The sequence below is a fragment of the Procambarus clarkii genome, chromosome 3 (assembly GCF_040958095.1).
Source record: "Procambarus clarkii isolate CNS0578487 chromosome 3, FALCON_Pclarkii_2.0, whole genome shotgun sequence".
In the NCBI taxonomy this organism is placed as follows: Eukaryota; Metazoa; Arthropoda; class Malacostraca; order Decapoda; family Cambaridae; genus Procambarus; species Procambarus clarkii.
Genome location: NC_091152.1, coordinates 27891372 through 27908473, shown reverse-complemented (window position 1 = coordinate 27908473; position 17102 = coordinate 27891372). Strand labels below are relative to the sequence as shown.

General features: G+C 42.7%; 1 protein-coding gene across 4 annotated transcripts in view; it reads right to left on the bottom strand.

Moving 5' to 3' along the window:
• Positions 1-17102, bottom strand: part of LOC123760934 (uncharacterized) — a 357440-nt gene that overhangs the window by 74291 nt on the left and 266047 nt on the right. For 2 of the 4 annotated variants that reach the window (XM_069330073.1, XM_069330061.1), the window contains one exon: positions 7172-7912. The exons of 1 other annotated variant lie outside the window; for it this stretch is intronic. In XM_069330073.1, the coding sequence (XP_069186174.1) occupies positions 7853-7912 (60 nt within the window). In that variant the 3' untranslated portion in view covers positions 7172-7852. Of the gene's footprint in view, positions 1-7171; positions 7913-17102 lie in introns of those variants that run through there. One more of the 4 variants, XR_011229455.1, reaches the window with a different exon arrangement.

Below are 17102 nucleotides of genomic sequence, written 5' to 3'. Positions count from 1 at the left end.
GGTGGAATATCTGCTAGCGAATGATCTCGCTGAGCCCAACAACGGTGAGTGGAGCTCGCCCTGTGTGCTGGTCAAGAAGAGTGACGGATCATATCGTTTTTGCACCGACTATCGCAAAGTGAATTCCATAACCGTGTTGGATTCTCACCCGATGCCCCCGAATAAGTGATTGCGTCGACCAAGTGGGAAACGAAAGGTTTGTCACCAAGGTCGATCTGCTGAAAGGATATTATCAAATCCCTTTGTCTCCGAGTGCGAAAAAGATCTCAGCGTTTGCTACTCCAGATGGATTGTACCAGTACAAATTGCTTCCGTTTGGTATGAAGAACAGCGGAAGTTGTTTCCAGAGGATGATGAACGAAGTGCTAAGAAGGATGGAAGGCTGCGCCATGTATATAGACGATATAGTGGTGTACGCCGATAGCTGGAAACAACACATGAATCGACTGACAGAGTTGTTCCAACGGTTGGAAGAAGCTTATCTGAGTTAATCTGGCCAAGAGCGAGTTCGGGAAAGTCCGATTTGAATACTTAGGTTTCGTCGTGGGCCAAGGGGAAGTGACTCCAGCAGACCAGAAAGTGCTGGCAATCAAAGAATATCCGAATCCCAGGATGAGAAAAGAATTGTTACGATATCTGGGGATGATTGGATACTATAGAGGATTTTGCAAGAACTTCTCGACAGTGGCACACCCTCTGACTGAATTGCTATCTAAGAACGTTAGATGGAAGTGGGCGGAAGCATGACAGGAGTCCCTTGAGAAGACTAAGAAGTTGTTAACCGAAGCGCCAGTGCTGGTTTCATCTGACTTTGAGTCAGACTTTATCTTGTATGTCGACGCTCGCAATGTGGGGATTGGAACCATGTTGGCTCAAGAGAAGGACGGAGTTCACCGTCCAGTGGCATTCTACTTGAAGAAATTCGAAAAGTATACCTGGTTACCTGGTTGATGGGGTTCTGGGATTTCTTCTACTCCCCAAGCCCGGCCCGAGGCCAGGCTCGACTTGTGAACTGGAAACTTTATTACGTTTTCACGTGACGGCTCCAGTTGCAGATTTTGTTGATGTTGGTGCATTCCGGGTAGTTGATGGAGATGCCTTGGAGTCAGGATTGGCATCGGGTGAAGATGATGATGCTAATTTGGTACTCATCTGAGACTGTGGGGGGTGATGACGTAGCCCCAAAAGCACCTCTTCAGCTTCTCCTTGAAGTGTTTCCGCTCGTTCAATTAGCAACATCTTAGCAGAATTAATAATCTGCACAGCTATGCGATGTGGCAAATGCTCGACACTGTTGACAAGATCGCGAGGCTCGGAGTTTGCAACATCTCGCAGCGTGTGATAACCTGTGTTGTACAACATTCGAGCACGACCCTGTTTCACAGCTGGCAGGTCCAACAACGGCAGTAGTTCAGCCAAGCAGCAGCCAGAGATCTGACGAGCAAAGTTAGCCAAGAGGTCTCGAAAAGCCCACAGCTCCTCAAGTTCCTGACAAAAATGGAAAACGCAGGAAGCAAATGCTGCAGACGACGACAATGCATTCTGCGTAAATCCTCTATGCACACGAAACAGGTCACTAGCTTGCCATATTCCCATCCCCGACCAAATGCGGTGCAGCAGCAATGCCACATAAAATCGGTGCAACACATTCTGGTCAACTTTCTTACTTTTGTGGCCCATGGAAAGTTTGACGATTACGCCGTCGGTGATGCCCAGCAGTTTGGCTACTTTCATTTCCTCCTCTCCAAGTGACATGTAAGCATTGTAGAAGACGTTGGGTAGGATACTGACGGAGCCGACGACCTCGTATGGTATGACCAGGTACAGGAGATGCAGGTGGCTGTTGAGTGCCAGATTCTCCCGGGCCAGGCAAAGGTCCTTGTACAGCCGACTTGCCAAGCTTAGGTCGATGCTGCCTTTGATAGCTGCACGACCAAATCTACTGACAACCAGCGTGTCGTCGTCAGTGACTGGCCGAGCGAGTTGTACCGAGTTCTCCAGTGACTTTGACAGTTGTGGCGTGGACTCATTCTTACTTGACGTCCCAGAAGACTTGTACTGCATTCTACTCTCATTCTTGTTTGCAGCGGACGATGCCGAGCTGAGAAAATCTCCCTCGGGCTTGATGCATACCAAGCCTTGCTGTCGAAGATGTTCCACAATCTCCATTATCTTGGTGTGTACGTCTATGTTGCGTGCCAGAAGTGAACAGCCAACCAAGCGCTTCAACTCCGGAAGAGAGATGGAAACACCGAGTCCCATGGACGAGAATAAGAGCGACGTTAATCCCCGGTCTTCGTTATCAACCAAGGTAGACTGACACACTTCCAGTGGTGACAGGAATAAGGATTTGGCCTTCAGCAGGTCAAGAGTCTGCAGTATTAAAAAGCTTTCCCCCGACGTGTCGAGTCCTGCACGTCCAGCCCGCCCTACCATCTGCTTGTATCAGAGGGCTTATAGTACAGTGGAAAAGGAAGCCTTAGCCCTGATCCTGGCACTGAAGCATTTCGACATCTATGTGGGTGGAAGTACTAGACCGGTGCGAGTGTTCACCGATCATAACCCCTTGACGTTCGTGCACAGGATGAAGAACTTGAACCAGAGGCTGCCAAGATGGGCCCTACTGTTACAAGAGTGCAGGCTAGAAATCAGGCACATTAAAGGAAGGGAGAATGTGGTAGTAGATGCCCTCTCCCAGATTTACTAACAGATATGACTCTTATTTTAAGGGGAGGGGTATGTTACGGTGCCCTCTCCTATTTCTTTCGTTTGCCTGCTTTAAGAGTCATATCAGCTCTCCCTACCGATTATCTGAGATACAGGGAGTCTGTTGGTATATGTGGCGACCAGATCGGCCGCCAGATAAGGGAGAAATTTACATAATAATTTGTAGGTAAGGGGATAGCGTCGTTCTGATATAAATGAAAGAGTACCCCCTACCTGCAGATATGCAGTTTTGTAAAGGACAATAGCCGATTGCAGATTGGCAGACTTAGGTCCTGGGCGACCAATCAGAGACCGCCGTGACGTCACCGAGTGCCCCGGGCGGCGCCAACGTCAGAGCTGGTCTGACTACGAAAGGGAGAGGACGTTTCTCGGTCAGCTCTCAAGGATTTGAGGCTCTACAAGCCTTACTCAGTGGATTAGAGCTAGCCATCGCAACCCACCATCGTTATTGGAGACCCTGCGCTTCTGGGAAGCAAGAAGCAGCCAAGTTCATTGAGCAGAGGAGTGCCAAACTTGGAAAAACGGTCGGCGACGACACTGGGCGGCGCCGGTTGAGTTGAGGGTCTGGAAGGTGTGGTGAGCAGGCCTAGCTGTGACCGAGTCACGTTCACTGAGGACTTTGGAGGGACGACACCATTCCTAGGGCAAGGCGCAACGCCTTGCGGAAGGGACGAGTGTGTGCATATAGTGATTAGCTCATTGCCCACTGGTGAACCAGGATTGGGATATCTGAATCTCTGGGAGTGGTTCGGCGACGACGCAAAGGCTTCACGACACCTGAGGACCTGTGGAACATTCCTGGATCGTCAAGAACCGACTCAGGAAGCGTGGGAACCACACACCATCGAGGGACAGGCGTCGTGAGCCAGGAATGTAAAGGTATATCAATTTCCCTCCCATTACCCCTTGTTTGATTAGGCTAGATAGGCCATTATGTTCATATATGTGTGTTATAGCATAATGTTGATACACCAGTAGTAGGATAGGCTGCAGGACAGCTCGTGTCCAGGACTGTTGACGAGGACAGTGTGTTTGGACAACGGGGCAGTTGAGGAGGAGGTGCCGACGTGGACGAAGAGGCCCCTCTGTGAGGGAGTGTGTGGGCCCCTTTTATTAATCTGCCCAGTTGGAGGAGTTAGTGGAGGTCGTGAAAGAAGAGTTTCTGACGATCTCCAGACTTATTATTCTCATTTTTCCATTCCTGTATTGCTTGTAAATGTATGTGTGATCATGTAGTTTATGTCAGTAAATTCACACATTTTATCATTGTGTTTAAGTGTGCCTCCATAATAATCTCTATGAGCATACACGAGGGTTATCATAGTACCACCTAGTGAACACCACGTTTTCTACAGAAGGTCTTATTGCCTGGAGAGTGGTAAAGCAGCACAGACTTATATAAGAGTGTACCCTAAGCCATCCGACCAGTATCAAGGCCGAAAGAGTAGCGACACTGTGGCAACAAGCAGTATAGAATACACCCACTGAACTGCATTGCTGGGGTGCAGGTATCTCAACCCAGCTGGCAACCTTGTTAAAGGAAGATAGGGAAGGCAGGCGGGAAAATAGTTCCTGCAACCTTTTTGTCTGGCAGGCAAGACTCAGGGAAATTTATTGTTAAAAGGTAAGCCTGGGTCTTCCTTTACTTCTCCATGGGTCTAGGCCGGAATTGCTAACAGCAGTTTCCCTGTGGTTGACTGAAGGGCTCCCAGGGTGAATCAGTGGCACCCCACAGTGGTAAAGACCTGCGGTGGTGGGTACTGCTGGTCCTCTCCTGTGGGACCAGGAGATTCCGGTGAGTCCCAAGAGTCGGAGGGGCTGAGTATTCTGCCTTCTGAGCCCTAGCAGCCGATTGCTAGCCGAGCCCCAGCCCACCCTGCCGTGACAATATATATACAGTATACTAAATATACTGTATACTAAAGCCATGAGGAAGCTGATGTGAACCCTGTGTTGTTGCAGGACATTTAAATCATGAGCGGCACCCTCAATTGTATATATACAATGTGCACAATTCAGCGACATTTACTCAAATTCTATATATACAATTTGTGCAGTTTAAGGGTTAAGGACCTGCCCAAAATGCTATGCGTGCTAGTGGTTTTGCAAAAATGTAAAAATTCCAATATTGTAACATCCACTGCTGGCCACTGGATGGGGGAGCAGTGTACAGGATACACATCAATTGTGACTAGTTCTCGACATAAGTCAGTTGCTTTATTTATTTATTTATTTATAAGAAAGTACATTGGGTTTATGGTTGTAAAAACATCAGTGCTATGTACTTTCTTATAAAGCCACTAACACGCATGGCGTTTTGAGCAGGTCCTTAATCTAACGGATAATTTTAAGTAGGTAATTTCTAGTAAAATTTAAAAATGTTAAAAGGTACATTGTAAGAAAATTTGAAGAAGACTAGTAGGTACACTAAGAAAATTTGAAGAAGATTAGTACGGACATAATAGTAAAATTTGAGGATTATCAATAGATACATTGTAGCCTAATTTGAGAATTATTTCTAGGTATATTATAGTAAAATATGCATTCAATATAACCACCATGATATATGATAGCAACTGTACCATCATGATTTTATGATAGCAAATAGATGATTTAGAAACTATACTTGTGGTCGATCTCGAGCCCATTGTTGATGTGCATTGAATTTTGTAACTAGCTCACCTAGACTAACTTGCTTAGCTAAATGAATTGCAGGGTACAATCCCTGAGTCCATTATATGCCTCTATAATCCTTTCACTACCACCCACAAGATGGGTATGGGGGGTGCATAATATATGAACTAAAGTAAAAACTAATTATGTACTCTCACAAATCCATTGTACCTTCTTGCATATAAATTATATAAAGAGAAAGGATTATATCATTAACGTCAGAGAAATTAGTGGGAGTTAGGTACATACACTCTTGATAGATGATGTTTATGATTATAGAAATTTCTGATTAGGCTAGGCTATAATTCGCTACTGGTTTTGGATTTGACAGCATGCACCGAGAGAATTGTTTTCGCTGAAATAATCTAATCATTTCTTTATAAAACTGAATGTGGAATTCAACAGCAGATATCCGTGAACAGCGACTTGCAGACGAGTCACAATTACGTGGCTGAAATATGTTGACCAAACCACACACTAGAAAGTGAAGGGACGACGATGTTTCGGTCCGTCCTGGACCATTCTCAAGTCAGTTGTGACGAGGGAGGGAGGCAAAGGCAATAAATAGGCAAGAGAGAGGTGAGGACAAGAAAATCTTAGAGGAACTAAAAGCAAGGCAAAAGGTACAAAAGGTAAGGTATAATAAAGAGGAATAGTAATATGAGTTCCCTTCACATCTGAACTCGAAACTTTTACTAATACCTTTCGTCCTCTTGACATAAAGCTCACCATTCGACAAACTAACACACTTCATAGCAATCTAGTTCACACTGCAGCTCCTGCTTCTAATGGTGCTGGTGTTTACTCTATTTCCTCTTCGTCTTGTCCTCTCCAATACTTTGGTGAAACTGGCCGTACACTTAATGACAGACAAAGAACACAGAAGAAGTGTTAAGTCTGCAGACATAAACAATGCTCTCTTCTGTCATGTTAGGGATTCTAATTATCCTATTGATTGGTCTTCCTCCAAAATAATCTTTCCTGCCTCTACTCTACACAGACGTCATCTTATTGAATCAGCTCTGATACACAACGTACCCAACATGAACTTGAGTCCTGGCTTTGTTGCTGTTGACTCTTCCCTTTCACAGTATATACTCAAATGCTGTAAACTTTCTAACAAACGTGACCTAACATAAGCTTACCCTTCCATTTATCTTTCTTTCTATTTTCTTCTTTCTTTTTCTTTCCCTTGTTTTCTCTTACGATCCCTTTCTTATTCCTATTACTATCCCCTTTATTACACTTTACCTTTTGCCTTGCTTTTTCTTCCTCTAAGATTTTCTTCTCTTCACCTCTCTCTTGCCTATTTATTGCCTTCGCCTCCTTCCCTCATCACAATTGACTTGAGAATGGTCCAGAACGAACCAAAACGTCGTCGTCCCTTCACTTTCTAGTGTGTGGTTTGGTCAACAACAGCGACTTGATACTGCAAACTGTGACACTTTTCCCGCAACACCCAAACTCCACGAGTCTACACTGGCAATATCAGTTATTTTTTGCATTTAATTTTTTTTATAGTAGATTTATAGTTAATGATTGTAGTTTGTTGTTTTAATGATATAGTAATTCTGCAGTTTTAAATTAATAATTTTTTTTCTGAAGTTTTCTCAAGTATTTATTTAATTTACCTGAATTGACCTACTTATTTACGTACCGCTTTAAAAATTAACTCGGGGAGTTAACTTCAGTAGTAAATCCCACAAACTTCAAGTTACTTTGAAAGAACAGGGAAGAAAGGAACACCAGAAGAAATAATAAAAAAAAAAACTTTACTATTAGCATATGTATATATTTAAAAAAAAATAATATAATTTCCTACCCTAAATAAATAAATTTCAAACTATATCATAGAAAATAAATATCCATTGCAAATTGTGATTAAACAAAGGGATTTAGAAAATTCTTTATCTTCATTTAAAGTGCCTAAAAATATGACTGAAAATTAGCTTTCAAAAATAGTTTGTACAGCATAGCATTCATATGAAATGAATATTGCAAAAAAAATATCTTGGTATTTCTTCAGCTTTAAGACAAATACAGCTAACATTATACATGATGTATATTATAATAAGTACACTACTGTAATAATTTTCCCTTTAATACCAAATGGTAAACAAAAATACAACTGCAATGCGTTACTTGAATATATACATACTGCACCTCTAATATTTTCAAACTGTGAAACAATATAAAACAGAGGATGCTACAACAACAAACAATAGACTTAATATACTGACTGAAGACTAAAAACTCTTATGGTACACAGAAATAGTCATACAAATAACCTAAAGAACAATTTTCAAATTCAAGATGAGATTAAGTAGCCTTCATACAAAAATTATATATGCACTGAAAGTCTGAAAGTAATGAAGACAAATATCTAGACAACACTGGAATAAGTCTTGAAACATGATTTGATGAGGCTGTTGGATCTCTTGGCTTCACTTGATTATTTGTTGCTGTCATGTGATTGTAGGCTCAGAAGTTTCAGAATTTTTCCATGATATTTCTGTAGAAAAATAACCAAAGGAAAATATAAATGAGTGGGGGGGGGGGGGGGGGTGTTGGACAAAGAACATGGAAACTGCAATTGGAGGAAGGGGGGGGGGGAGACCTAAAAATCCCCTCTAATGTTTTGTAGGTTATGGATCCCCTGTCCAACCAGTGATGGCATCCTTTCTCTCAGAAAGAGATAGGAGATATAGCTCTATCTATAAATATCTTTGGCTAACTGCTAACAAACTCATCCTTACCATTGACAAAACCTTTTATATTTTGTTTGGTAATAAATCCTCAGATCAAAATAATCTAAGTAATCACAATAATCTAAAATAATCTAAGGCAACATGAAAACCACATGGAAAACCATCTCTTATATCCTAGGAAAACAACACTCCCACAACCAGATAAAACTCTCTAAGGATGGCTATACACTGTCAACTGATCTAGAAATGGCAAAATGAGTTTATTAGCTTCTTTTCATCGGTTGGTGCTAACCTTGCCAGAAAAATCCCTCAGACACATATCAACACACATCTCTCAGGCAGCTATCTAAACTATCTTCTCCTCTCACCAGTTAGCCTGTCAGATGTTGTGTCCATCATACACTCACTAAAAACCAAAGCTGGGAACATCTGTGAAATCCCATCCATTGTATACAAGAGTGCCTCCTATGCCCTTGCGCCACCTATAGCTCTGCTGTTTAACAAATCCCTAGTGTCATACCTTCCCTGATATCCTTAAAAAAGCAAGAGTAACACCAGTTCAAAAAGGAGGCAATCCGGCAGACTACCAATTTTTTTTTTTCTCTACCACAGACAAGGCCACACATTTACAATGCTAACCAGCATATATACATTTTCTTCTGTCCTCCATGGACAGGGTTAGAGATCAGTTAAACATATAGTTCAGGGATTTATTGAACACTCGACCACAGAAGGTGATTCGGTACTTTTAAATATGGAAAATGGGACAAGACCTTAAGTTAAGGGCCTTAGAGCATTCAACTCCGAGGCAAGAGATATGGGGTGACCAAGACAAACGAGTGTCAAAGATTAACAACAGAAGTTTAGCAGAATTCTTGTACAAAAGAGGATTACCATAAAGCGACAGAGGGGGGAGGGGGGTGGTGGTCGAAGAAAAACCTGCTTCTGAGTAAAGGTCATAGCACAAGTCTTAGCTGTAGAGAACTTTAAGCCATAATTGGTGACCCAAGACGACACGGCATCAATTGCAAGTTGAAGCCGCAGTTTGAGGAAAAGCCTGTCATCACTGACAGCAGAGGGTAAGATCGTCAACATAATGAGTGGAGAACATGTCAGAGGGAAGGGAGGAAAGAAGACCACTGAGGGTAACCAAGAAAATAGTGCTCAGAACACTACCTAGGGATACACCTTCGTATTGCTGAAAAGAGGCAGAGAGAATGGTACTAAGCCTCACTCATGAGGAATGACGAGAGAGGAAGCTCGGGAGGAAGAGAAGGAGATTACCATGAAGGCCAAAAGAAAAGAGTTGGGATAAAATAGGATCACTCCAGGTGGTGTCATATACCTTTTCTAGGTCAAAAAGGACAGTAACCACGGAGGTCTTCGAAGCAAAGTCAGTACTAACGTAGACCTTCAAGTTCACGAGGACATCATTTGTGCTGCAACACTTACAAAAGCCAAATTGAGAAGGGGAAGGAGGTGAGAGCGTTCCAAGAACCACATCAAACACACACTGACCATACGTTCAAAGAGTTTGCAGACGCAACTTGTGAGAGCAATAGGGCGGAAGTCTTTAGGAGATGACCCTAGAGAACAAGGTTTCCGAGAAGGAAGAACAACTACCTCAAGCCAGTCCTCCCAGTCCTCAGGGACTGACAACGACTCCCAGACATGGTTATAAACATTCATTAAATACTGTATTGAAACGTGCATAAATAGAGATGGCGAAGCATCTCATAATGAATATCACCTGAGCCCACAGCTGTAGAACCCCAGACGGCCAGGGCAGACTGGAGTTCTGAGAGAGAAAGTAATATTATAGGGAAGCTGAAGATGAGTGCAAAAATCTAAGGGGACAAGATTCGAGAAGGGGCTTACAAGTAAGGAAAGGAGGAGGAAGATGAGAACTGGCGTTAACAGTCGAAAAGTGTAAACCCAGTTCGTCGCGACCAACACCGAATCCGCCACAATAGAACCACGGAGGTAAAGGACTGGCGAGACATCTGGAACAAACTTGCCCACTATCTTACAAATTTTCTTCCAGATCAGGGGCAGAGGAGTGTCAGACATAATGGTACAAACAAAAGATCTCCGACCCTCACGCTTAGCCTTACGGAGGGGAGAGTGAAAAGAGAAGGTGACAAGGCTGCAGAAATGGTCACTTATATAGGTCATTAAGAATCCACCAGGTGCAATCCAAATAAAGAGAAGATGAGCAGAGAGAAAGATCAAGACAAGAAAGGATGGGATTGCAGGAGTCAACATGAGAGGGCTCATCAGAATGCAGAAGAGACAGAAGAAGAGAGGACAAATTGTTCAAGGTGGCAGCCCCGGGTGTTCGTCAGAACATCTCCCCCAGAGGGTATGCTGACAGTTAAAAATTCACAAAAAAGGAGTCCAACAGATCAGGAAGAGAAAGCAGAACATTTGGGGGAAGATAAACTGAACAGACTGTACACCATTTACTCACAAAGATACAGGCTGCAGAACACTGAATGGGCGACTGAAAAAGTAGGGAAACGAAGGGAATATCATGATGAATCAAGAGAACAGTAGAGTTGTGGGCCCCAGCAAAAACTGGAGGGGAAGAGAGAAAGGAATATCCATGGATGTGGTTATTTGGGGGTCTTGGGGGCTTTCTGTCTTGCTCCAGGTAGGGGTGTTTATTTTGGCTGGGAGAGTTTTTTTTTTTGAGGGGGGGGGTGTTTTTTGGCTGCATTGTGGCTACAGACAACCAGCTTTACTATCAATGTGGCGGTCTATGTTTCTGACAGCTAGTTTGCTAGTGGTGTGATTTTGTTTTTTTTTATTTTTTGCCTGTTGTGGACAGAGGAAATCTGCTTAGCTCCTTATTAGGCTAGCCTAGATTGTGTTGGTGGTCCTCGACTGTTGTCCCAGAGGATTCACAACTGCTACTGGCAGTCAGTTTGCCCATACAGACAGGGTTCTTCCAGCTTTACTGGCCCTAGTGCCTGGGCTTTCCAAAGGGCTGATTCACCCTGGAAACTACTGGCCCTGGAAAACCCATGGGCTCAGTTGCACCATGGATAAACTCATGGTCATTTGGCCTCAATCCTGCATTTCTTCGGTTTTCTGGCGCTGTCTTTGGATTGACTTTCAGAGGATGTGGGGGCACTGCGTGAGGGGCCCCCTCAGTTGGGGGTTCTGGTTACGGCTGCTGCAGCGTTATCTGCCTTGCTGAAGCTGTTTGACCCCGATCCTCCAGGAGGGGGTTTCGTTGTTTTCACCTCTCGTCTCACATGTTGGTAGGCTGTGCTTGCTCTGTCTTTGGATTCAGCTTAGGCCCTGGCTCTTTGACCTTCTTCGCCATTTTGTCCTCTGTTGTTACCGAAGAACAGTGTTGTCCAGTTTCTGTCGGCGGCTTTTGCCAGTTGGCAGCCTATTTTGGACTTGTTGGTGCTCCATGGGGGTCGTTCTGACCCTCTTGGTTGGGTCTTGCAAGGGCTTGGACCTCGTTTGGTCGGGGTAGGCAACCCGCTCTCGCACAAGACAGTACATATATGACTTATTGCTTATAGTCACTATTTGACTGATTAATACATACATATGTGGTATATGCCACGCTATATTTTGTTTTTAAGGTACAAACTCTTCCTATAGATTTGCTAAACATCTTTTTTAATATTAGGAATTTATTTTTCAGTTTTATTAAACAATAGGGATTTTATACAATATTTGACATTATCCCGAGTTACTTTACAATTTATTTAAATATTTTGGTTTTGTTTTATTATTTTTATAAAACTGTAATATCAATACTGTATAGGTATAGGTTAAGTACTAATTTTAATTAAGAAGCAATAACATGCTTATCTTAACATACTAAGAAGGTTAGGGTTAGGTCGGTGTTTTCTATTCACCTTTTCAAGGTAAACTAAAATATTCACAATAAATTAGTATGTCACATATGCACTTATTAATAAACCAATATTGACTATAAGCAATTGCGAGAACGGGTTGCAACCGGACCTTAGTGCCAGTTTCTTCATCCAAGTTCCCCAGTGTCTTCATCTGGTCGGTGCGGTGTTCATACAGTGTGAAGTTTGGCTTCTCAGGGTTCACATCGGCCCTTTCATGCGTTGTCCCATTGGCCGGGGGATGGGGGAAGGGGGGGGGGAAGGTTTGCCTCTCTTTGCCTGTGCCTGGTCCCATCTTGAGAGGTTATCTTGAAATGATTTTGGGGCTTTAGTGTCCCCGTGGCCCGGTCCTCGACCAGGCCTCCACCCCCATGAAACAGCCCACACCAGCTGACTAACACCCAGGTACCTATTTTACTGCTAGGTAACAGGAGCATAGGGTGAAAGAAACTCTGCCCATTGTTTCTTACCGTCGCCCGGGATCAAACCCAGGACCACAGGATCACAAGTACAGTGTGCTGTCCACTCGGCCGACCGACTCCCATGATTCACGTTTTTTTTTTTCGGGTCGTTTCTTCCAGCCTTAGGTGGCTTTGGGCGGCATATCCTCCCAATTGGGGGTCAGGTCTTCGGGACAGGCCTCTTTCCCGTCCATCTGTCGGGTCATCACGGAGTGGGTGCGCTTGGGGCATGGTTGAAATGATTTTGTCTCTCAAGTAGGTTTTCCCCACTTGTTTCCAGTTCTGAAAAAGGACTGTGTGGATCTTCAGAAGATTCTAGACTTGTCTCATCTCAACGGGTTGATTCCTTGCCCCTCTTTTCAGATGACTACGTTATCCTAGGTTTGGCTCATTCTCAATCAGGGTGCTTGATGATTTCTCTAGTTCTGAAAGACGCATATTGGCACGTCCTCCTCCATCAGGGTTTCAGGGATTGGTTGGGTTTCGTGGTGGGGCAACAGGCTTACCCCTTTCGTCATCTTCAGTTTGGCGTGAATCTGGTACCTCCCAATTTCACACGTTCCCACGACTCGGGTCATGGTGGCCTATCTGCATCTGCTAGGTCTTTGGATTTTGGCCTCCCCCGACGACTGGTTGGTATGGGCTCCCATCTGGTTTGCTTGTCTGCTATCCATGGATCTGGTTCTTTCCCAGCTTTCCAGGTTCGAGTTCCTGGTGAACTGGCGGAAGTCCCAATTGGTTCTGTCTCCAGGTTCGGACATGGCTGGGCCTCGTGTGAGATTCTCTGATTGCATCCCTCTCTCTTCCTTTTAGCAACCTTGCTCCGGTTGCTGTATCACCTTTGGCTGTTTTTACCCGATACCTGATATTATCTTCCTAGGTGACTTCAACTTGCCTAGTCTCAGATGGAGAATAGTAAACAATAATATTATACCAGGAAATCTATCGGGACCTAACCAACCACAGATTAGAGAACTACTTAGATTCTGTGACAAATTTTCACTCAACCAGCAGATATCGGAGCTAATGAGAAATGAAAATATTCTAGATCTGGTCTTTACGAACAATGAAGACAATCAGGGACATTACGATATTAGATACCACATACTCAGATCACAAGCTCATTGAAGTGCAAACGACCATTAATACTCAGAATAAACCTAAAACGTTGATAAAGCGAGAGGGATTATTCAGTAAATTCAATTTTAATAATAAAAGGATAGACTGGGAGATAATAAACAGGGAACTTACAAACATTCCTTGGGAAACTGTTCTAAGTAATACAAGTCCTACAGAAGGAATAGAAAAACTGACTTCGGAAGCGTATCAAGTCTGTCTGAAACATGTTTCTTTGAGGAAAGTCAGAAAGAGATCCAACGAAGAAAGAACGTAGAAGACACTATAAAAGAAGGAAAAAATAAAGGAAATGCTTATGCAGACACGAATTTCCCGTCAAAGAAGGAATAATTTAAATAGGAAGACTGAAGAAATCGAGCGGAAATTGAAACACTCATATCAAACTGAAGAAAGGCAGCTAGAACAGAAAGCAATTCAGGAAATAAAGAAAAATCCAAAATACTTCTTCACACATGCAAAATCAAAAGCAGAAACCACTGCCAGTATTGGACCTATTCGTACAAGTGAAGGTTCATACACGGAGGATGACAAAGAAATTAGTGAAATCCTAAAAAAAAAAAGCAGTACAAGGACACGTTTAGCACTCCAATAAACAACATAAAAGTGGAAGATCCAGACAATTTCTTTATGCAGGACATCCAAACCCCTGTAAATATAACCAATATCAACACGAGCGCACTAGACTTTGAAAGAAAAATTGAAAACTTGCCCATGCACTCGGCCCCAGGTCCAGATTCATGGAATTCAATATTTATAAAGAAATGCAAAGTGCCGGTAGCACAGGCACTCAGTATAGTGTGGAGGAAGAGCTTGGACACGGGGGAGATACCAGATGCACTTAAAGTAGCAGACACAGCACCTCTACACAAGGGAGGGAGCAAAGCACTGGCAAAGAATTATAGACCAGTTGCACTAACGTTGCACATAATAAAAGTATTTGAGAGAGTGATTAGGAGTCAGGTCACCAATTTCATGGAGACCAATGACCTTTACAACCCCGGCCAACATGGATTTCGAGCGGGAAGATCGTGCCTCTCACAGCTACTTGATCACTACGACAAAGTCCCTGAGGCATTAGAAGAAAAACAGAATGCTGATGTGATATACACAGACTTTGCAAAGGCTTTCGATAAATGTGACCATGGCGTGATAACACACAAAATGAAGTCAATGGAAATAACCGGTAAAGTAGGATGCTGGATACTCAGTTTTCTGTCAAACAGGACTCGGCGAGTAACAGTCAACCATATAAAATCTAGTCCAAACGCAGTTAAAAGCTCTGTACCACAGGGTACAGTTCTTGCACCGGTGCTTTTCCTTATTCATATATCAGATATAGACAAAAATACAACTCACAGCTTCGTATCATCCTTTGCAGATGACACAAAAATCAGTATGAAAATTACCTCGGCTGAAAACATTGAAAAACTTCAAGCTGATATTAATAAAGTTTTTGACTGGGCATCAGAAAATAACATTATGTTTAACAGTGATAAATTCCAGGTACTCAGATACGGTAAAAATGAGGACCTTAAACATAATACAGGGTACAAAACACAATCAAATCTGCCCATAGTAGGAAAACGGCATGTCAAGGATTTGGGAATAATGATGTCTGACGACCTAACGTTTAGGGAGCATAACCAAGCAAATATTGCATCAGCCAGAAAAATGATCGGATGGATTACGAGAACTTTAAAATCCAGGGACCCCATCACAATGGTTGTACTCTTCAAGTCACTTGTGTTGTCCCATCTTGAATACTGCTCAGTACTCACTTCCCCCTTCAGAGCAGGAGAGATTGCTGAAATAGAGTGAATTCAGAGAACATATACAGCATGCATAGATGTGATAAAGCACCTAAATTATTGGGATCATCTCAAAGCCCTCCAAATGTACTCACTAGAAAGGAGACGAGAGAGATATCAAATAATATACACGTGGAAGATACTGGAGGGCCAAGTACCAAATCTACACAGTAAAATAACAACGTACTGGAGTGAACGATATGGAAGAAAATGCAGAATAGAACCAGTTTAGAGCAGGGGTGCCATAGGCACAATCAGAGAACACTGTATAAACATCAGAGGTCCACGGTTGTTTAACACCCTCCCAGCGAGCATAAGAAATATTGCCGGAACAACCGTGGACATCTTCAAGAGGAAACTAGATTGTTTCCTGCAAAGAGTACCGGACCAACCAGGCTGTGGTGGGCCTGTGGGCCGCTGCAAGCAACAGCCTGGTGGACCAAACTCTCACAAGTTGAGCCTGGCCTCGGGCCGGGTTTGGGGAGAAGAACAACTCCCAGAACCCCATCAACCTCACAAGTCAGGTAGGTCAGTCTTAGTGTTTTTCCTGCCCGAAACGCTTTGCGTAATAGTGGCTTTAGGCATTGTATGTACTAGCTCTATCTATAAATCCATCATCGTTTTGTATCTCACCTTGTATGTATGTACTTTACCTGAATAAATATGTGTATTTGTATTTGCATAATATAGTGTATGTGTTCATTATACATAGGATTGATACGCAAAAACAAATAGAATATATTAGGAACTGTGCGCAAAAAATTAACAAAAATATATTCACGGCAGCGCGCGCATCCTGCCCCGGGCGCGTACGCCACGGGCGAACAGGTAATGATATCACGTGCCAACTTATGGACCCCATAGCAGCCAAAGTAAGTACAAATTTGAGTTTCAGTTACTATAACCATACTCAGGGAAGGGTTTTTGACACTTTCAAAACTTTTTCCAGATAATTTATTTCCTGCACACTGGGGGAGGGGGGGGTGGTACCATATTTGGAAGCTGTGCAGTTGAGGGGTTAAGATCCATAGGACACTAGTTCTTGGTATCAATATTAGGGGGTGGTTAGTTCCAAATATGCCAAAAATATGCAATAAATGAAAACTAGTTCAATTTCAATCAAACTTTTTTGACAAGTTGTATATGAAAAGGGTTTCATCTGGTCCAAGTCTCAGCATTGTAGCGTAAATAGGAAGGGAGAAAAAAATATTTAATGTAAAAATTTTTCCAAAATGGTCAAAAACGATTATCAAACAAAAGTGTCAACTGAAATCATGTCTATGACTCTCAGCTATCACAATAGCATATATTAAAAACAAATTATAATTAGTTTTATTAAAAAAAAATTAACATTTTTTTTCTTATTTGTTTATCGGGCGATTTGCATGAAACTTACTCACCTGACTGCATGTAAGCCTATCTGAAGGGTGCCAATTTTGGATGAAATTGATTGATGTCAACCTCAGCCACAAATGGTTGAGACTTAGACTTTAGACTTTAATATTTTAAAGATTTATTTTTCAAGTAACATAAACCAGTCGGGACTCTCATTTTTATTCAATTTACATGAAACTTACACCTTATATGTAAAGTTTAGGTCTCTAAAATCTGAAGGAAGAATTTCTTCCTAAGTTCATTTATTGATTTTATAAATAGCAATAAACATGATATATTTGCATAATATTTGGGGGGGAACTTTGACTATTTGTA